The 21296-nt window shown below is 39.4% G+C and overlaps 2 protein-coding genes across 5 annotated transcripts; one reads left to right on the top strand and one right to left on the bottom strand.

Moving 5' to 3' along the window:
- The first annotated feature begins 891 nt into the window (after window positions 1–891).
- lypd6 (LY6/PLAUR domain containing 6) lies at window positions 892–11654 on the top strand. Of its 2 annotated transcripts, none has more exons than XM_084922248.1 (5): window positions 892–955; window positions 7070–7219; window positions 9591–9689; window positions 10794–10924; window positions 10995–11654. In XM_084922248.1, exons 2-5 carry the CDS (start codon window positions 7102–7104, stop codon window positions 11172–11174), a joined length of 528 nt encoding a protein of 175 aa, XP_084778374.1. In that variant the 5' UTR covers window positions 892–955; window positions 7070–7101; the 3' UTR covers window positions 11175–11654. The 2 variants fall into 2 exon arrangements, with proteins under 2 accessions (XP_084778374.1, XP_084778375.1); XM_084922249.1 differs by having other exon boundaries at window positions 10975–11179.
- A 61-nt stretch (window positions 11655–11715) lies between these two features.
- On the bottom strand, window positions 11716–16002 carry mmadhca (metabolism of cobalamin associated Da). Of its 3 annotated transcripts, none has more exons than XM_084922246.1 (8): window positions 15903–16002; window positions 15390–15432; window positions 14354–14495; window positions 14022–14239; window positions 13626–13731; window positions 13054–13175; window positions 12890–12976; window positions 11716–12512 (listed from the first exon to the last, which is right to left on the bottom strand). In XM_084922246.1, exons 2-8 carry the CDS (start codon window positions 15396–15398, stop codon window positions 12294–12296), a joined length of 903 nt encoding a protein of 300 aa, XP_084778372.1. In that variant the 5' UTR covers window positions 15399–15432; window positions 15903–16002; the 3' UTR covers window positions 11716–12293. The 3 variants fall into 3 exon arrangements, with proteins under 3 accessions (XP_084778372.1, XP_084778371.1, XP_084778373.1); XM_084922245.1 differs by lacking the exon at window positions 15903–16002 and adding an exon at window positions 15639–15850; XM_084922247.1 differs by lacking the exon at window positions 15903–16002 and adding an exon at window positions 15686–15850.
- Window positions 16003–21296: the final 5294 nt, after the last annotated feature.

The raw sequence follows: 21296 nt of genomic DNA, 5'->3' as shown, positions 1-21296 counted from the left end.
GATTAAACATGCAACTATTTTGCTGGTAATAACTGAAATGAGTAAAGAAAATCAACAGCCTATTTATGCAAGATAATTCATAGTTTTATTGGGGGGGGTCATAACCCCCCTAACCCCCCTGGAAATTCGCCCCTGCTAAGATGTCAACACAACATCATTATGTGCCCTCCACTGTTTAATCCAGTTAAAAGTGGTGCATAGAGCCCACTTCTCAAAATCCAGATTATCTCATATCTATCCTGAAATCACTCCATATTGTGATAGATGCAAAACTGCTGAAGCCTCACTGATCCATATATACTGGTCTTGTCCCAACTTGACCAGTTCTGGACAAAGGTTTTCCATACCCTGTCCAGGATTCTCAGTGTGATGCTGCCACCTGGACCCCTGCTTTCTCTCTTTGGCATCAGTGGGAATGAGGCACCTCTACTGGCATTCTGTTCCCTCTTGGCCAGGAGGGCAGTTCCACTGAGGTGGCGGGACGCTGCCCCTCCCACTCACAAACAGTGGTTATATGACCTGATGTAGCGGCTAAAACTGGCAAAAATAACACATTCACTTAAACTTCAGCAACATTGTAAAAAGTATTTTATTAAATTAAGAAAAAAAGAAAAAATAAGAAAAATAGCATACATGTACTTATTAATTCGTTTATGAAAGTAATACATTTTGATAACTAACAAAATACGTATTTAAAAAAAATCATAAAGGGAAATTTTTGTATATCAGTGCATTGCTATATATAATATATAAACCCCCGCCATGAAAAAAAGGTGAATTAAAAAACATGAGCCTACATTGTTTTTTGTATGATCCATTTCTATTCGTGGGAGTGCCGATGTCTGTGACGTTGCAGCGTCCCCCTCCCCTCCTCAGCCGCGCCGAGCTGCACTTCACTAGTTTCTGAGCTTCATCCGCGCCGAATGGAGAGCGTCCTATCGAGCATTTAAATCTGGTAAGTTCTTATTAAAATAGTGTTGCGATAAAGTCGTAGAGTCAAGCTGTACTAACACATGTAAGTTTAAATCAATTCAGTGTGCATCAGTGCAATTGAGAAGCGTTAAGTTTAGATGAATTGAAGATGTGATATTTCATGAAATGCTGTCATGTTTTTGATCGTGAGATTTAGTTCATATTCACCACTTCAGTGAAGAGCAAATATAGTTGTGGAGACAGCATATGATTTTAAACTGAACTATGTGGGAACCCAGTAAATCTTTGTACCTTGTTAAAAGTTGTAAATTTACTGTGACTACACAAGTTACCATGGTGCTTTTAATGTGGTAGACTTTGTGTGAAGTGCGCCTACAGTCCGTAAAGTATTATCTACATTATCTACATTATATTCTGCTTAATGATTGAATAATTTTGACAGCTATAAGAACATTACATTTGAGTTCATGGGCCGCATATAACCCAGTTTATTCTGAAGTGTCGCCAAACCAATACAGCTATATTTAATCTGCCTTTCTTTTCAAAAAGTACAGTTTATACTACATGTTTTTATTGCATGTCCTTCAAAGTAGATGTGCCAAAGAACAAAACCTGGAGTTTTTGGGTCAGTTCTGGTCCTGACCTACATGTCTCACACCCCTATTTTACATATAAATATGAGCAGCTACATTGCAAAAATATTGTATTGGACTCAATTAAATCCTTCCTTATAGTGTGGAAGCTATGCTACCCAAATGTTGATGAAAATTTAAAATACACACTTACAAAGTCCAGTTCTTTAGACTTGACCTCTCAGCACGACTGTTTTGTGGTTTTAAAGCCAAGTTTTGTAGTTTGGTCACAATAGGTTACAGTTTAAAGTTGGACCAGCTTTAGAGATAACAAGAGATAATAATCCAGTTATGAATGTTATATAGCACAGGTCACATGTACTTCTAAGGAATGTCTGCTTGTCATATTATCTTGATTTATGTATCATAATGAATCAGCTAATACAAATAGGCAGTAAGGAGACTACATTCATTTAGATTGTCTGGCCAACTGTGACCTTTTTGGTCATGTTAAACAATGTTAAAATGTCAGATGTTTTATGAGCTAAGCAAGAACCTCACAAAAATCACGCAGTGATGTAGTGTGTCAGTAAATCCAGATGGCAATGCTTGGGAAGGGGACTTTATATTTATGACATTTCAACCAACCAATTATACAAGAGAAACAAGAATTTTGTGAATGCAGTCAATTATCTCTGACGTGAGTATAGATAGGGAGAAAATCAGGGGAATGAAAGAAGTTAAGCCCCTGCCATATGTGTCTGGTCAATAGAGCTGAGCTGCTGAACTTCAAAGTCAACCCTGGTGGTCTAAATGTTGATCAAGTATTCTTTTGAAACACATGACCAATTTGGAGCAATAAGCCAACTATTTTTGTCAGGTCAGACTGCTGGGTGAGTTAGTGGATTTTACTAAATTAGATCTATTAGCTCAACAACTGAGTTTTTCTGGGTGTAAACTGAAGGAAATGAAGACATTCTGAGTCAAGTGCAACACTAGAACATTATGATTTTGGAAATATAATAGCTAAAACAAGAAAAAACGTTAGCTGAAGTTTAAAATGTAATGGGAAAAGTGTTAAATTAGCTAAAATGATAATGATAATATTCAGGGAAACCTGCTGAGACTGTTCAGTTTCAATAGTTAGCTAAAATTTCATAGCAGTTAAGATATTTGGCTAAAAGCTATTTACCGTAAATAAGGTTGTAGTTATTTGCTAAAAATTGCAATAAAAACTTAATATACATTTCATTATGATAATTTGGCACTGGATAATGGTTGCCATAATGGCTAATAATTAGCCATCAGCACAGATAATGGTTAAAATAAATAATTTATATTTATATATGGGTTACACTATTATATACTATTAGTTCATGTCTAAACTTAGTAGTTGAAATAGTAGTTGAAAATAATAATAATCAAAAAAATCTATGTATAATGAATATCCAGTATCAAGCTAACATTATTGGATTAACATTTAACATTTAAGCTAGCTACATAGCTGTAGGGGACAGGTGGTTAAATAAAATTGCTCAAAATAATGGCCAAATGATACATGTAAAAAGCTAATACAGTGACCACACAGATAAATTATGATGATGTTGAAATGGCTGTACTACAAAAGTACATAATTTAACCAACCCTGCATTCAAGTTCGATTGTACTGTAAATATCACAGCAAAATTAAACATTGTTCAATTTAAAAAAAAATCAGGTTAAATTACACTGAAATAATCTCATCATCAGTGAGGTGATATTTGAGTTTATTTGACATAGCTGTGGAGGTATAGTTAACTGAAATGGTTTGGAACCACTGGAGCCGCCATTATTATTAGATCAATTAATGTTTTGCTCTTTTTTGTTTTGAACTTTTTTATGTGACATATTGTAGTTTCCAGTTGTGTTCTGTCACTAATTAGTCTTTCATCATATTTGCCTCCACATCTTCTCTTCTAAGATGTAACAAGTTGCACATGTTTCTGCACATTACTTTCTTTTATGCCAAAAATGAAGTGCAAATAATTCTAATCATGAACTTCATGATGTCCATACGACAGTTTGGGTCTGTCGCTTGTTTCATTAGTGCATGTCAAGTAATATATATTCATAAGATTCATCTTAAACTCCGAGCCATTTCTTTCAATTTAGCTTATATATCTGCATCACATTAGTTTTTTGTAATGTGTGGATGCATCCAGATGTGTAACTAAACAGATAACAATCTACAGTTTACACTATCTCTAAACTTCATCCCCTGTTGTCTTGACAGACTCTCCTTCAGATTCTTTTAGCCTTCTACAGCCTTTTAACTGGGACCCGAAGGAGTTGGTTGGTGCTGATTGAACCCTCTCCACCCCCCCAGTTATAACAGGGAGCCTTTGTATGTAATCCCTGCACTCCTGCCTTCTCCTCTCAGACCTAAAAACAGATTTTACTGCAGGCAAAGCCAGGGATCCTTCAGACAGCTCAAAGTTTGAGACCTAATCTCAAGTTTTTCTTTCAGCATACAGCGTATGATTAAGAGCTATACAGTAGCACTGTGCTTCGAGGAGCTTGATGAATGCAATAGGAGGAGACCTCTCTGAAGACTAGGAGACCGCTGTGAAGGCTTTAGATTAATCCTGTTATTAAGCCTGATTTACAGACCTTTTTGTGTTTTCGTGTGTTTATTAGTTTCTCACATGCTGAAAAGACATGCAAATCTAGAGAGGAGGTTTTAATTATTTTAATCCTGAATATTAACTACCACTTAGACACTGTGGCATTCATTTTCACATTTGAGAACCTGGACTCATTGAAAATTAACATTTTAGCCTGAAAATGTATGTGGTCAATCAGTTACTAAGCTTCCTTTTAATGAAATTATTTTAGTTTCAGGTCTTATGACTTATAATCATGTCTTTGTGCTGGAAGTAAAACAAGTGTGTTCTTGTAGCACTTTACATTATGGGTGTTTGGACCAAAGTAAAGATGTGGATCCATTTTACTGGGGCATGCATAATGCAAAGAAAACAAGCATTTACAGCCCCACAGTCTGGCACAGTGCCTGGGGATAAAACATAAAAGTCAGGGATAAAACCAGGTCATCTGGTGTGTAATTCATTGATTGACGTCTCAGTGAATCTAAAAAGAGGGAGTGTTCTGACTGGACTCTAACTGAAAGCTCAGGATTGAGATATAATATCAATACAATCTCAAAATCCTCTATGAGGCTTTAATTATAGCAAAATAAATAGCTTTACTACAATGACTCTGACTTATTGTTGGCAATGTGGACCAAACTATCACTGCGGTTGAGCGGGGGCTGAATGGCTAGTAGCAACAAGCCAGATACTCCATGCTCCTGAAGCTGCATGTTGTAGCTCTCTTCACGACACAGACACTGGTCGGTTCTTTGAAACGGGCGTTTATTACTTGGGCTTTCTCTCCTCCTCAGCTTCACCATCACCAGTACACCAGTACGCCAATACGCCATGAGAACTGGTCACGAGTGAACAGTACAAACCAGTTAGCAACTTTACAGTACACATATTAAGTCCAAACACAAATAAAAACATTTCTCAAATGACAACTACTTCACTGACTGTTTGTCCTGAAAAGAGGTCCTTAAGTCCTTGTGCTGCTTTTCTTTTAATAAACCTTTAGCTTAACACGCTTCATGAGAGACATCTGCTCCCTCGCAGTCTACGAAAGGTCTCGCGTACTCTCGTTAAGGGTATTCTCATGAGACACCAGCTCTTACACTTTACACATGTACATTTCAAATAAAGATATTTTTAACACTAACTATATATATTCATGAAATTATGTAATCCATTATAAATCAATCATCCACATCATGAACTCTACACAGAACATTATTTAACAGCATTTACACATGTGACTGAATACAGTCTCCAAGTCCACAAAGCACATGTAGACTGACTGGGAAATTCCAACACAACCCAAAGAGTCCAGAGGTCCATGACCAGGAAGAAAACTGCTTTGTTCCGCCTGAATCCAAGGTTCAGGACATAGTCTCCTCTCTTGTACGTTGACGTGCATCTTCCTTTGGAGTCTGAGTAGTGTGATCCTCCTGCAATTTGAGTTCACCCTCTGGTCAACCTTTTTAAAGATGGGAACATCCACCCCAGTCTGCCAGTTCAGAGGCACTGCCCCAGATCTGTATGTGATGTAGCAGGGGGATGTCAACCAAGAAAGCCCCATAACGTCCAAAGGCTTAAGGAACCCACCCCACTGGTCCTGCCACCAAGTAGTTGTTTACCTGCTTCAATGACCTCACTCCTAGTAATGGGCAAGTTGTCCCCATCATCCCCAGAATCTGCTTTCTCTAAGCATTGTCACTGGGATTGAGGGGATCCTTGAAGAATTCCAACTGTACCCTCAGCTGAAGTCAGCAGCACCCCTATAGATAGATAGAGCACCACTTTTCCCTCTTGTGTCATCTGGTGGTTTGCCAGAATCATTTCAACGCTGACCAAAAGTCTTGTTCCACGAGCTCACCAAACTTCCCCCACACCAGACTTTTTGTTTCAGCTACTACATAAGCTGCAATCTGCCAGCTGGTACCTGTCAGCTTCCTCTGGAGTCCCACAGGTTACCCAAACCATACTCTTTTTTTTCAGTGATTACAGGAAGGCTGTGTGTACCTCTGAAGTATAATTTGGTGCATAAGCTGAAGTAATAGTCAGGGACAACTCTCTTCCACGGGGAGAACCCCAACGTATAGAAAGTACTCCAATGGGGGATACAAGTATACCTACCTACCCCTGCCCGCAATCTCTCACCAAGGGCAACCCCAGACTGGAGGGAGGCCAGCCCCTTTCCAGGAGATTGATTCCAATAACCTCAACCACTAGCTCAGTCTCCTTCTCCACGAGACAGGTGACATTTTGTGTCAATAGAGCTAATTTCAACAGTCAGGGATCGGCCCACCAGGTCCTCTCCCATTCCAGCTAATATGCACTACACTTGACCTCTATGGTGGCTCCTGCAGGTGGTGATGCTGGTCAGTGGATGCTGGGGTGCATAGTCCACAGAGGATACCAACTTTCTGCAGGGTCAATTGCTACAGACCTATAAACTTCATATTACCTTCAGATTAGTTCAAGAATAGTTTCTAGAGAGTTTTATTGATTGGCATTAAAATAATGAGCATTAATATAGGTTTACATGACCAGCGTTCAGTTTCTTGAGTAAAATATGAAAATATCAGCACTGTCATTATCTGTTAAATCCAGAAAGGGATGCTGAGGCTTAAAGCTGGCTCGTAGAGTTCCTTTGACATTTGATTAATGAAGCAGGCTCACAGCATGAGAAGGAACACAGGTGGTCACGTTTATAGACTTATTGGCTCTATTATTAGCCACTTGAAGCCTTTTGTTGATGTTTCGTTGAGTTCAACTGTGGTTTAATCATGCTTTCTTGTACACTAAAAAAAACAGTGCATTAAAAAGACTCTGTAGTATCTTTGAAAAAAGCTCAGGGAGGCTGAGTGTTTACATTCTTTATCCGTTTAAGATTCTCTAATATTGTCATTTTAATCCACTCATGTTCAACAGGCCTAAGTGCATGAAGACACTCTGGTCCAATAATGGAGGCCTGGCCAACAGTGGCCTGGGTCCTGCTGCTGACCACCATCACTGACTGGGTGAAAACTGCGCAGTCACGGGACTTCACCATGAAGGATATCATCCTGCTGCACCCCTCAAGTAGGAGTATAAGAGTACTATTTTACATCTCAATTTGTTTAAAGGTTTGATACTGAATATGACTGAATAACATTAGCGACATTGTTTTTAAATAGCGTGCACTGAACTTGAATGGAACATTTTAATAATATCTATCAGAAACAAGCTGCAAGAAAAGCAGAAAGCAAGCACGGTGTCGAAAACAAAACTGTTGTTTTATTTAAATAAATAAATGTTACAAAGGTACAAAAGTCATGTTAACTGAATGAATAACGAGTGAGTACAGAAGCATTTAAATGCAACACATGCACAAATGAAACTTAATGGAAAGTTTCGTTTTGTATTTAAATCAGTTGTAGCTGCCAAAACAACAGTTTATTACAATATGTTAAAATATAAATATATAAAAGTATAGTTGGCATCCTTCTCTGATTGTAAGCTGGTTCTGACAAACAAAAGCAACAGATTAGGGCTGTTATAACATAGATTACACTGATTGAAATGTGTGTTCTTAAAACACTAACATATATTAAGTGAACTTATTCCAGTTACAATTTACAGTTCTGCTATTTAACTTGCACCTTTAAAAGATCAAATGTATTTCATCTTTATTTGGAATTAATTCTTGGAAATAACACTGATGAATCCCTTTTCAAAATTCCTGAAAAAAATCTTGGAAACTCATTACACAAGGATGTGGTTCATGATCATCAAAGCAATTGGTTTGTGTCTTTGTTGAGAATAACAGGCTTTGTTAGTGTTGTTAGTGGCTGGCCCTCAGACAGATCCTTGTTTGATCCCTGAGTCAGAGATGTGGAGTAGACTGATGAGTATCCATAGATTCTGGAAAACAAATCTTTGGAGAGTATCTATGACAGCGGTCCCCAACCCCCGGGCCTTGGACCGGTACCGGTCCGTGAGTCGTTTGGTACCGGGCCGCGAGAGTTGAGGCTCAGGTGTGAAATGTCTGGTTTTCAGGGTTTTTATCGGTTTTCAGCGTTATTTTGTTATCTTTTTTATCGTTAACTCGGCTTTCCTGGGTCTTTTCACGTGTGTTATGAATAAATCTTTTTTTCGGTACCGGTACTAGTTTTATTTTGTTGTATTTATCCGCGACACCTTAAAGGCCGGTCCATGAAAATATTGTTGGGCATAAACCGGTCCGTGGCGCAAAAAAGGTTGGAGACCGCTGATCTATGACACAGGCTACAGATTTATTGCTTCTTTTTTAGTTATCAGTATAATTGTTAAATAAGCAGAAAATCAGAAGGTGATTGACCAAATGACATATTGTTAATTAACCCAAAGTTTCACAACCAGAAGCTTGTTTGTATAGTTTCTGTGTACCTGCCAGAGCCTTCATGTAAAAATGAGCTGCAGGACTCACATGAATAGAGACAACAAACTGAGAGGTTCACCTGAGCTGAATTTCCATTACCAATGATTTTTCCCTAGCTTAAAACACCTTTCACTCGTTAGGTCACCTGTATATTCTGATTCTGCACTTTACAACTCTTATTATTATTTCAAAATGCGGTTAAAATGATCCATATAAATGTATACACATGGGTCATTTCATCTCAATCAGGAAGTTTTTACATTTTCTGCTTATCCATCTCTGATTTGCATAAAAGTAGGGACTGTATAAGGATGTGAAAGGAACAAAACAACTGTGATATGCTATACATGTTTATTCACACACTGAATGAATTAAAGGACTAATAGTTAAAAGTCAAAATACAAATATTTAAATTAATATATGAAATGTGCTAAAATATAAATATCCAGTAAAAACGCTAAAGTGTCTTACTTTAATGAGAAACATGTTAGACAGTAACATGATTTGTTTTAATTTAGTAGTTTTGGTAGATTTTTCTCAATAGACAGAAATTTCTGCCTAGAATAAACAAAAAACTGGACAACAGCTTGTTTTATTTTAAATCATTAAGTGTCCAATGTATTTACCAAGAAAGTGCACCTATGCTAATGCCACTGCCCTTTCTAAAGTAACAGTCAGATGACAGTCACAGTTATTAACACAGTTAGTAATATATGCATAATTTACATGTTCCCCACTGTGGTATACAAAGCATTGTAGACCAGTGGGTTTTGTGTTACTAATGACCAAAAAAAGCAGTTTTGTCACTTTGTATTCACACATAGGGGTGGTCGAATTTTAGGACATTCGTCTCCGTTATAATGATTCTGAAATCATCCAGAAACACAGTGAAAGTGTACAGTGATTGAATGAGCTAATTTAAAAAAAAACAACCCAGAAGGTTGATGAATGAAGGTCCCTTTCTGCAGGAATGATATTACACACAGGACAGGAATGAAAACACACCTTCTTCACTTATTGAACTTAAAACTGAATACAGTTGTGTCTCCACAGCTACACCTTACCCTGGCGGATTCAAGTGCTTCACATGCCAAGATGCTGTAGATAACTACGACTGCAACCGCTGGGCCCCGGACGTGTACTGTCCAAAGGGTACGTCAGCTTTTGATTCATCTGTGGCTGCCTGCTGAAGGAGATGTCAGTTCAAGTGACTTCTCTTGAGAAACGTGTTTCTTTAGGAATGCGCTACAAAGAACATCAACAAAACGATTAAAATAAATAATATAGATTGATATGAAAAATATTTATAATAATTTAGTAATTAATTTATAATTTAAATTAATTAAAAATCATTTATAAAAAACAAAACATATTCTTACACAGTTATCCTACCTTGATGATTAATTAATGCATCACTACTCAATAAATGTGCAATGTTATAGCTCAAGATATTAATGATGTGTTATAAAAACTATATATAAGATATGCGATATTACAATGAAAATATAAACATAATTTCATTTTTAATTGTAAAGCATCAGCACACAACAGCAGTCATCTCAGGGCTCTTTATGTAGAAAGGTATAATATTAGAGCGATAACCCAATGATCAGACAATCTATGAGATTTGGCGATGGTAGGAAGGAAGAACTCCCTTTTAAGCGGAAGTGGCCTACAGCAGAACCACCTGCAGCAAACCATTTGCTGCAGGTGGTTTTGGAGGTGAGTGGAGGGAGATGCTAGCCCCCCCCGCTCCAAAATCTCATTTGCATGGCCCTTTTTGCCAGCACTTCAGCAAGGTGTGACGACTGATGGCTAATCTTGCTCATCGGTGTAGAACGTAGTGATGAACAGATGTTCCCACGGTTATCTTTCATCAGAGGAACTTTGCTTCCTTACTTCGCATGTTCGGTCGACTTCACGGGGATCTACATCTGCTTGGCAACTGGAACACATTCTTAATGTGCAGTGAGACAGAGTTGATGGAAACACGTTTTCCCAAACTCAGTAGGGCCAGAGCCCACTGTGGAATCTGAAAATCATCTACCTGCCATCCAACTCTCTAAACAAACTGTGATCACCAAAAGCTGAAAGTGTCATGCACTGAAGAGTACCGTTTGGTAGTTCTTATCTTTCTATATTTAAATATTTGTTGGCAGTTTTAAACTTTGTACTCCTCATATTGGGGCTGCCTGTGAATCTGTCAAGTTATTAAGACATAACTGGTCACATGAAGGGAATTTTACTGTCCCTCAGATACTAAATACTGCTCCACCCTCCACATGATGGATAGAAGTGGGGAAAGTGTGTCTGTGACCAAGCGCTGTGCCACCTTGGAGGAGTGTCTGTTCACTGGCTGTGCTGACGTTGCCGATACTGGCTACCAGGTACGTGGAGAGCTCTGCCTTCAGATGTCTCCTCAACCTTAACGTGATAGGCTTTCCTCTCGTCCCTCAGGTGTGCTCTTCCTGCTGTGAGGGGAACATCTGCAACGTGTTGGTGCCCAGAAATGACAGCAGTGCCATTTTCTCCTCCATTTCTCCTTTGGTTAGTTTGAGCGGGAGTCTTCACTCTAGAGCGTTGTGCTACATCATCATCGCCATCATTGTTGTCATCTTCACAGCTGGACGTGTTTGAGACATCATATAAGAAAACACGTAGAAAGAGAACAGCTGGTATGTGTAGCGGCAGAACTGGGACCTGTCTTGGCTGCGTGTTTCAGTAACTGAAGGTTTAAAGACATTTTTATATGTAAGACAACTGATTCAACTTTGGTTTCCTTTCTTCTTTTCCACTTTTTTTTAAATAGTCGATCTGCATTTCTATGTTTTCTGTTATATTTATAATGTTACTTTGTATATAGCTCATAATAAACATCTCTGAGTCAAAAGCTCAGGCTTCACAATGACCTAAACACTCTGTCTCAGATGTCTTCTACTCCTGGCTCTGCGTGATGATGCTGACTATTCCTAATATGGTATCTATTGAAGGTTCTCAGTCATCCAGATCATTATAGACTTAAATAATAATAAGAGAAGACATCAAAGTCCAGTTGCCTTCCTTTTTCAAGCTCTCAGGACTCCCTAATATGGTCATCAGAGCACTGGTTGACAGCACTGAAGCTCCACCCACTTGCTGTTCAAACCTGTTTGCAAGACACAGCCAGTCACAAAAAAGCTGAAGTACATAAATATAATTTAATAAGCAGTGTGTCCATGTTCATCCAGGTCAGTGTGTATTTTGGGAGTTGTTCCCATAATAAATTGAAATCTTCTGAAACTATAATATTTCTCCATCGTTTCTTTACACTGTGCGCAACAGATCAGAGAAAACCAACACTGTACATGCTGCTGTAAAAAGAATATGAGCCGCTAACATGTTAAGGTGTTTGAAACGGAAAGATTTTCCTGGTAGTTAGCACCAACAGCTGTAGAACATCTGTCGCAGTATTTCATAAATACTCAAACTGTAAAATATGAACATTGTCTACAGATGAATCACATTGTGTCTCCCTGCATGCAGAGCAGGGTAACGCTTCTGTCAGTCAGACACAGCACTGACGTCTGCATTAGAGTGTCAGTTAGATCCTTAGCAACACCAAGGTCTGCACAGATGCTTTGTGTTACAACATTACACAACTTCCCATTGATACAAACCAGCTCCATAACAGGAAACGTTAGCAGCTTCTCCAAACCATAAACAGAACCCTTCTGTTTGAATTTGATTCTATTCTATTTTTTTAAAAAAAGAAAAAGTTTATTCCTCATCATTCAGTGCGTCTGAAAATCCTTGAAGTTTAGCAATAGCAGCACTTTGAACAGGTGCGTTGGTGAAAATAGTCCCCACAAACAAAGGAGTCCCCCTGAGGATATGGCGGATGACTGTGCAGGAGCTCGACACCTCGATGTGAAAGCCCCGATGTCCCAGCTCACTGTCTGTTCGCAGTGTGGTTTCGCCCAATGGAGACGCAAAGAACTGTTGAGGAAAGGGGGAAAATTCCATTATTAAAACAATATTGTTCTGTTTGTTGTCCTCAGTTTTCACAGCTGAACTACCAGAATTTGAGTTGACAGGAAGTTTAATGGGAAAAATCTCTAGAAATGTTACAAGGGAAAATACATTTTTCCAGATTTTCCAAACACTCCAAAAGGTTTATAAGCATGTGTGGTTTCACATCATATTGTGTTTGGGCTTTTCCCACCTAACAGACAACTAGTTCAATATAACATTTTTTCTATCAAAGAAAATTAAACTAACGTAAGCTTCATTCATAGAATAAGTATGTGCTTTGTGAGCTTAGATTGCAGATTGAGACAGTAAAGAACAGGCACAGTGAACACAGAATTACTCACTGCTGCTCCCGTTGTTGGGTCAATGAAGTCTGCCCAGTATCCTGCAGTCCACAAAGCGAAACACATCTCCTTTGCCCCGCTCACAAACTGCAGTTAGTACAAAGTCACAGTCACCAACTGCTACAACCTCTGAAGTCTGTAATGGGCAACACACGAGGACTTACTTTACTTAGCAGCTGGTCTCTATCCAGCTCTGTCTCCTTGTCCTCTGACCGACCGCTCGTCTGCGTGACCGTCACCACTGTGATGGAAACTGTGGGCGCCGAAGGAAACAACTGCTCCAGATCTGAGACACAGAGGCGCACGTATGTTAATAAAGCCAATTATAACTCTTTTCATCTCTGTATGACATGCCTCAAACCATTCTGTTTGTTGTAGTTGTGAACTGAGTTTTGTAACCTTACAAACCAAAATATCTAAAAATGTTAAATTAGTAGTTTCCCTTATATGTGTATAATCTTTTTTTTCTTTTTTTCTTTTAAATACACAGACGCAAATTCTCATCTATAGATGCACAAACATCAATCTTTTAGATATTTTGGTTTGCAAGGTTACAAAACTACACAGTCTGATTTACAAGTACAAAATATTTATGACCACAATATTCAGTATTTTTTCTTCTATATCATCAGAAATATTGTTATTGTAAATTCTCCTTAAATATCCAGATATCATTTTGGCTTGTGTTGCCCACATTCACAGTCAGCGAAGGTAATGCTGGGTGAATCTCTCTTACCTTTCCTCAGCAGCTCTGGGCAGGAGTTTATGGCGCAGTCTGTTTCTGTCTGATTAAAGTACTGCTCAGCTTTGCTTACTCTCGTAGAAATAGGCCCCAGCTTTCCCTGAAAAACAAACAATCACACACCCTCTCAGACCAAAGTGGTAAAAATGTAGCTCTGGCTTATTTTTTCAATTTTTATTTATTTATTGTTAATTGTCACACTTGGAATCTTACAATGAAGTGTTACTGACATCTGTGTTTCTCCTGAAACCAATGAGCCACAGCAGCTCACTGACATTTAAAATAAATCAAAGACACTGACTTTAATTTGTTCTCTCTGCTGCTCTGAACTGTAGTCCTAAAAGCTCTGACTGCGTTACAGCTCATAATGTAACTATTCAAAAATCTTACATGGAACTCGTTGACAAACTGGGCCAGTATGAACTGGTGTCTCTCTGTGCTGCTTGGAACCGTCAGCACATCAGGCACCGTCTTGTGGACCGGCGCCTTCTTTTGGTCCTCCATGCCCTCCAGGTGGCAGTCAAACCCAGCGTTACCAGGCAACTGGAAGCGCTGGTCCTGTGGTCCAAATGGTCCCATGTTCTCATCAGGCCACACGGTCCTTGGGCCTGGAGTGACGTGACAAAGATGATTTGTCAGCGTTTGCTGCCACAGGTGCTAAACAGTTTACTACTGAAAATTGCATTGCAACACTGCCTGACGTCCTTTCCTGTTCGACTCACCTGAGTCTGTGTGTGATACCGCTATGTAAGGCTCATCTGAGCTCGCAGCAGAGAAGGTTCTGGTTGTTCCAGCCCTGAGAGAAGCTAAAGCTCGACAGCCAGCAGCACGCGACAGGACCGCCCTGCTTTGACCACACAGCACCTGCAGACAGACGACATCATGTGTTAACAGACAGATACATGAAACAGGAACAGCCCTGCCCACGGTGGACTGTCTGCAGCTTCATACTTTTACTGTATGTTTTATTTAGGACAAACTGGATGCTGCCATTTAGTTCTGGTTCTCTGGAAATAAAGAGCCAGATGCATCTAATACGTTGGAGTATTGAGGAATTTAATACTTTCCTGTGATCAGACTAAAACTTTTCAAATCTTTTTGGAATTGATCTCATAAAGAGGAGAAGGATGATACAGTTCAACACATGGACATGAGCTTCCTATATAACATAGCTTCTAAGACCTTATCACTCCAGCTGACCTCTCCAATCTTCTAACCGAGGTCTCCTAACTGTCTCTCGCTCAGATTATAAAACCAGAGATGATTGTGCTTTTGAGGTAGCGGTGGCCAAACTGTGAAACAGCCTCCCTCCACCAATCAGGACAGCTGATTGCTTCATATGAGTTAGCGTTCCCTTAATCTTTTATTTTTATGTTGTTTTTATTCTGGCTGGAAACAGATAAAAACATATTGTTCTCTTTAGCATTTACACAATTTGAACATGTGGTTTGATTAAGTTTTGACCTTTTAATAAATAATGCCTATAAAAAAAACAAAAACCCAAATTACTCATTAGCGACGAGTGGTTTCAGACTGAGTGGTGAATAAAAATGTTACTGGCCTGAATGGGCCAACAGCTAGTACTGCCTGTAACTGGTTTCAATGATTTCAAAATCATTGTGCAGCGTTTTAAAATGATTTAAAGTCATTTCTTGGACAATCAGACATTCTTTAAAATCTACTCTGGCCTAAGTGAATAGCAGTCCCCATAACATTAGCATGAGCCATAACATTAGCATGACGAAAATGGTCACTTACATTAGACATTGTGCTTAGTTTCCCTCGCCTTTTATCCTTGAACCTGTTTGATGAAAGAGTAACAAGAAGACAGAAACTGTTATTCCCAGCAGAAAACATTAAAACTCCCAGATGTTAGCTTTGCTAACCAGCCGAGTTAAAATAGCTTGTATGATGCAATAACTGCATGTGTCCCCCATGCGGAAACAAATGTGACCAATACACTTATTTCACACATTAATCTACACAGACAATATTCCTCTAAAATACCTCAAGTTCAACTATCAGCTAGCTGACAACACAGCCAGCTTTAGCACCTGCTATCACAAGGAGAGTCGTTCGGTCAGCTGATATCTACTCTTATCACTTTCTTTTTTTTAAATAAGAGTTCATCTAAAGCACTTCCTGTTTTCACGTGACCCTAAAAAGACCACTGCGCAGTGCAAAGCACGAGCGCCTTCGTGTTCATAATAAGAAAACAAATGTTATTGTGTTGTTGGGAGTAAAGCAGGAAAAGTACACACTGTTCCGTACCTGTCGACTTGCACGTACTGTATGCTTTTACAAAACAACGACAGAAACTCAGGAGGGACAAATGAATCCCGCACGACTTCCGTAACGCCCTCCTCTTCTTCTACACGTATGTATGCTCTGTGTGCATTGAGTGCCATCTAGTGGGAAGTTTGCAGTTGTCTCCGTCAGTGAGTGAAAATTGTCTACGATTACTTCTTGTCCATACAAGAACATTTGCTTTATGCTTGTTGTTTAATTCTACAGAGTTTCTATTCTTCTTTCTTTGTCAGAAGCTCGGCCTTGCTGAGTGCATTTTCTTAACTTGTTACGCTGATGTTCAGGTCTATAACTGGGCAAACACTAAAGAAGACAGAGGAGTAAATCATACCTGTATCTGTGCTGAATGAGAATGAATAATTCCAAATCAAAATCAGTGAATACACAACACTTTTTTATTACGTCTTTATTTTATTACGTCACCCGCTCTATATTCTTAGATGCACTGTATCAAAGACTCTTAAATCAGCATCAGCTAACCAAATTTTTAACAGACATTTCCTCTCACTCCACATCTCATCCAGGCATTTCTTTGCAGCCCACGTAATTGCATAGTCTCCGATCCAATCACAAGATCAGTCTGGATGTGGAGCGGAGATTTTGCAAAGCGTACAACATTTCGACATGGTGAAATTCAAATTATCTTTTTTAAATCTCAGCACAAGATGGCAGCAAATCAACAGTTAACAGAACCAAGGCAGTATTTATAACAGCAATACTGATCTGCTTCGCCTTGTAATGTGACACTAATGTGTGTGTCTGTCTGTTACCTTGAAAAGTTTTCATGATATTCATGATAGCTGCCACATTGCAGCTGCTTTTATGTTCAGCACATGCTGCTCGTCAGAGATAAACAGGAAGCAGGGAACCACTGTACTCACAAATGAAATAAAACCACTCACTTTTGTTGATTTTAATGGGTCTCGGTGTGATGATAATTGTGCTTTGGTGGTCATTTGCATTCATTAGGATGACAAATGACAGAGTGTCAGTAGGTTTTATTTCTGAAGACAGAGCTCTGGTGTCCAATGGAAGCACCGTAAACTCATTTTCACTTTGACTTTAGTCCTTTTAAGGTTTGGCTTGCTGAATTTCTGAGAATTACCTTGAAAAAAAATGTTTGTACTGGACCTTTCCCAGGTGGGATGATGTGAAGAAACCGTATTCACTTGTTCAGCAAAATCCTCTCCCTTGCATGATAAAGTGTAATAATCAGAATGAAAGAGCTATCCTGGCCAGAGGGGCATTATTTACTGTCAGAAGTAGCGAAGGACAAGGACAGGCAGTATTTGCTGGCGTAGACACATCCCTTTAGCTGACTTGGATGAGCTGATTGACACTTTCTCTGAGCTGACGGGATATGCAGTGGGAGTTTACCCTGGGACCAGCACGCACTTGTGTGTGAGTGGTGATGAGGCATGTGGAGCCATGCAGAACTTGGCTGTCAGTACGTCTCCCACAGGATCATTTGTTACAGCGTCTAGGCTCGACGGGGCTCCTGCGCATATTAAAATATGAGATTTTTATTTGGCCAGCAGCAACTAAATTACACATTGCATTTAGAATAAAAAATGCATTAATTTACTTGTTTACTACTCTAGGAAGTACTTTAGTTACACTGTTGTCACATTACTTTTATGTTAGCCTGCCACATCACCTATGATACTAGAGGTCACATGGTGATGTTACACAGGCGATGTTCAAAGCTAACTAGCGGTTAGCCACTTAACATCCATTTTCTTCTAGCCCCCAACAACCCGTGTTGTTTGCCGTAGGGCGAGAGGGGGGCACACTCAAGACAGATCACCAGTTTGTCACAGGGCTAACAGAGCCAGACGACCCTTGGCCCTCCCATTCAGACATATGGTCAATTTAAGATCACCAATTAACCTAACCCAACTAACTGCATGTCTTTGGACTGTGGGAGGAAGCTGGATGATCTGGACAAAACCCACACAGGCATAACAGTGGTAACCAGCTCACCTTATGCTTATGTCCACATATCTGCATAAATCCCTGTACTAATATAGAGGTAATACAGAAGCACTCTCAGTTAGCACCATGTTTAATGACTCAGTCACAAAATCCTGGTGGTTGCCTGGCAATTGCATTGAATTTTTTCACATTCAGTAACCAAGTGGAAGTAGTTGCGGTGTCCAATTTCGATGGCAAGGTGACTGCAGAGCTTGCAGCAATGCTTGGTGGGAAGCAACCTGTCTCCCACTGCTTGTAGTCTCACTCAGAATGACTGCAATCATTCTCAGACAGACTGGAAAAGATCTGCAAATAACTGCCATTGACTTTTTAAATGTAGAAAGATTGGCAAGACTTTGTATTGGTTTGCAACAGTTTGCACCAAAGAGCACATCTGCAAAAATAAAGAGCCCAACTCAACTGGTTGCCAGCTATTTGCATTCCTGTGATATTCCTGTATTCCTATAAAGCAAGGTTGCTGAGCACCTGTGTCATTTTGGACTTAAAACATTAATATTGATGGAGGAATTTCGGTTTCAAATCTATGAAGTTCTTGCTGAACTCTGAATATAAATACTGTAGTTAATGTGAATTTCTGTGTATGCAGATGGCAACAGATTTTCACTGATTAATTAATTAATAATTAATCGACTCCATCTTATTTGTGTATTTGTTTTTACTTAATTTTATCTTTGACTTGATGCACCAAAGATGAAAACAGCAACTCACTATGAATGATCTCAAACATGGTCCCTGCCTTGGAAGCAATCATTTTTAGGCTGCTGGGGGATTCCCATGATGCATTGAGTATTTCTTCTTCAATGTCCTTTTTCACTCACTATGTGTTCATAGACCTCTCTGCCACAAATCATACTTGTTATTAATCCCTGTCTCTCTTCCACAGCATGTCTTTTATCCTGTCTTCCTTCTCTCACCCCAACCGGTCGCAGCAGATGGCCATGAGCCTGGTTCTGCTGGAGGTTTCTTCCTGTTAAAAGGGAGTTTTTCCTTCCCACTGTCACCAAAGTGCTTGCTCATAGGGGGTCATATGATTGTTGGGTTTTTCTCTGTATGTATTATTGTAGGGTCTACCTTACAATATAAAGTTCCTTGAGGTAACTTTTGTTGTGATTTGGCATTGTTTAAATAAAATTGAATTGAATTGAACCCCCAAGACTGAATGTCACCCATTGGTTAGTGCAGCCTCAAGCTCAACACTCTGGGCGTCACCATCAGCGTGGTGTTCTGAAACTGGCAGTAATGGATGAATGGATGGAGTAAGGGACACTCCACGCTTATGCAGTAGCGCATTGTCAATCACAAGGTGGAACTGCTGGTTCACAGTCCTTTTTGACTCTGAAGGAGACCATAATTTACAAAACGAACAGCATGTTACATTCAGAAAGACTCCAATAAGACCAGAAACTCACCAGGAAAATGTTTACTGACTTCATAGATTAGATACGCCAAAGGGTACCTGCAAGCCATGTCATTATTATTCATAAAACACACTTTTCTTAATGTCTTAACAATTTATCAGGTTAAGTATAAGGGTTATGTTGTAAATATTGGATAGAAGAGCACTAAGTTGTAGAAAGAAAGGCGCTGTTCTTAGGTGTGAATGAGCCGTGTTGTATAAAGCACTTACCTAACCTCTTAACATCCACTTTGTCACCAGCACCAACACCATTCATGTCAATCTCTATCAGGCTTTTTGTGCAACTCAACACAATCACCTCAAATGTTCAAGGAAACAATTACATGAGGCAGTTAAGTCCAATTCAAGGTGCATTTTTCAGTCCGTTTGTCTGTGGCTGTGGTCAGTAATAAACCTCCACCGGGTGCTGGACTCACTAACACACAGTGTAAAGTAATAGCCCACTGTCAATCTAGTGAAACACTTTTCTCTGGACAGCACTGTCTGGCTTTGTGAGAGGAATTCCAAAGTGCAGCACAGCCTTAAGAGCTCCAGACAAAGTCATGAGTCAGTCGAGGTCTTTTTGTTGCTGTGCTCTCAAGCTGCACTGGATGTTGTCTGGAATCAGCAATTTTCTATTGCCTTTTCATCCTCTGTCAAAAACCATATTCCCATCTCGCACACTGTGAGCTACCTGCCTGTGTCAGCACACCGTTAACCGCACTCACTCCTTAACTAATGATAAAGTGAGGGCCATTAAGGGTGTGCTTCCCCATCTCCTGGGTATGTGGAAAGGACAAACCAATAAAGATGGGAGAGTTACAGGTTTTGGTCACCCCTCACAGCCCATGCATGCTCATACTAGATATAAAAGCTGGTGCTTATGTGTAAAGTGTGTAAACTCAATTTGCCTCCAGGCTACAGTACAGTCCTTCAGGTTAGTGACTGCTTCCTTTGACCAAACTGGAGACTTAGGCTTTGGCACTCATATCTATGATATATTTCATATTACCAAGCTCATCAATGAATTATTTAGGGTTAGGGTTGCTTTTTAACCACATGCTAAACAAGCAAAATTTCATTCTGAAACCATTCGGTTAAAGTTTAATGTTCTTAAAGACTTTAAACAGAGAATAGTCTTCATTATAAGCTGCTCATTGCAGGTGTCTGAGGCATAATATGCTCTGATTTATAATGAAATCCATTAGCATTAACGTTTACATGGAAATTCACTTCAGGGACTTCAGGAATTATTTTTTCCACGTAGCACCAGATAGGGTGCTAAGTGCCATTCTCCTGCTTTTTTTGTTTATCTGCACTGTAGACAAACCCATCAAATGGGGAAATATGGATCTCAGAATTGTACACTGTTTCACACAATGATTTTAAGCCACTTGAGGTTGGCATCAAATGTCAGTTTATCCCTATAGACTCCCTTACTAAAATGACCACCTTTATAGCATTAAAAGGACTTTATAGCACAGACTGATCTAACTAATGCAAAAAGTTTGTATTTCAGTTTTGGTGAGTGAAGGTTAAGTACTTCATTAGCCTGTTAATTAGCACTAACTAGCCAATATGTACATGCACCTTGTTAACCAAGATTGCTAGCATTAGCTGGTAACTTGGTACTTGGTACCCTTTTATCTGTATAGCGCCTTGAGGCGACTTTTGTTGTGATTTGGCGCTATATAAATAAAATTGAATTGAATTGAATTGAATTGTATAACTTCTGGCTTCCAGGCCAATAAATCTTGTCGTTGAAGACATCTTTTACACTTTCTGTGGAAAACATGTATGCACAATTGTTGCACCCCAAACTCTAGGTCTCACTTAATATCCAAATCTGAAGCACTGGCTGAATTTTGTGCATGCATTTTTGTTCAGGGCATTTAAACTGCTTTACTTTATGTGTCTCTCTTGGCATTATCTGCTACTTTCCAGGGAGAGAGCTCGGAAATGTCTGA

Source organism: Perissodus microlepis, chromosome 23 (genome assembly GCF_051167445.1).
Source record: "Perissodus microlepis isolate ML-2025 ecotype Zambia chromosome 23, ASM5116744v1, whole genome shotgun sequence".
NCBI lineage: Eukaryota > Metazoa > Chordata > Actinopteri > Cichliformes > Cichlidae > Perissodus > Perissodus microlepis.
The sequence above is the reverse complement of the archived record's forward strand: the minus strand, read 5'-3'. Positions and strand labels throughout refer to the sequence as shown.

Coding starts and splice junctions, on each gene's coding strand:
- lypd6 (XM_084922248.1), top strand. CDS start 7,102: ATGGAGGCCTGGCCAACAGTGGCCTGGGTCCTGCTGCTGACCACCATC. Junction 7,220..9,590: donor CATCCTGCTGCACCCCTCAA/GTAGGAGTATAA, acceptor GTGTCTCCACAG/CTACACCTTACCCTGGCGGA. Junction 10,925..10,994: donor TTGCCGATACTGGCTACCAG/GTACGTGGAGAG, acceptor CTCGTCCCTCAG/GTGTGCTCTTCCTGCTGTGA.
- mmadhca (XM_084922246.1), bottom strand. Junction 13,176..13,625: donor CCCAGAGCTGCTGAGGAAAG/GTAAGAGAGATT, acceptor TCTGTGTCTCAG/ATCTGGAGCAGTTGTTTCCT. Junction 12,513..12,889: donor ACCCAACAACGGGAGCAGCA/GTGAGTAATTCT, acceptor TTTCCTCAACAG/TTCTTTGCGTCTCCATTGGG.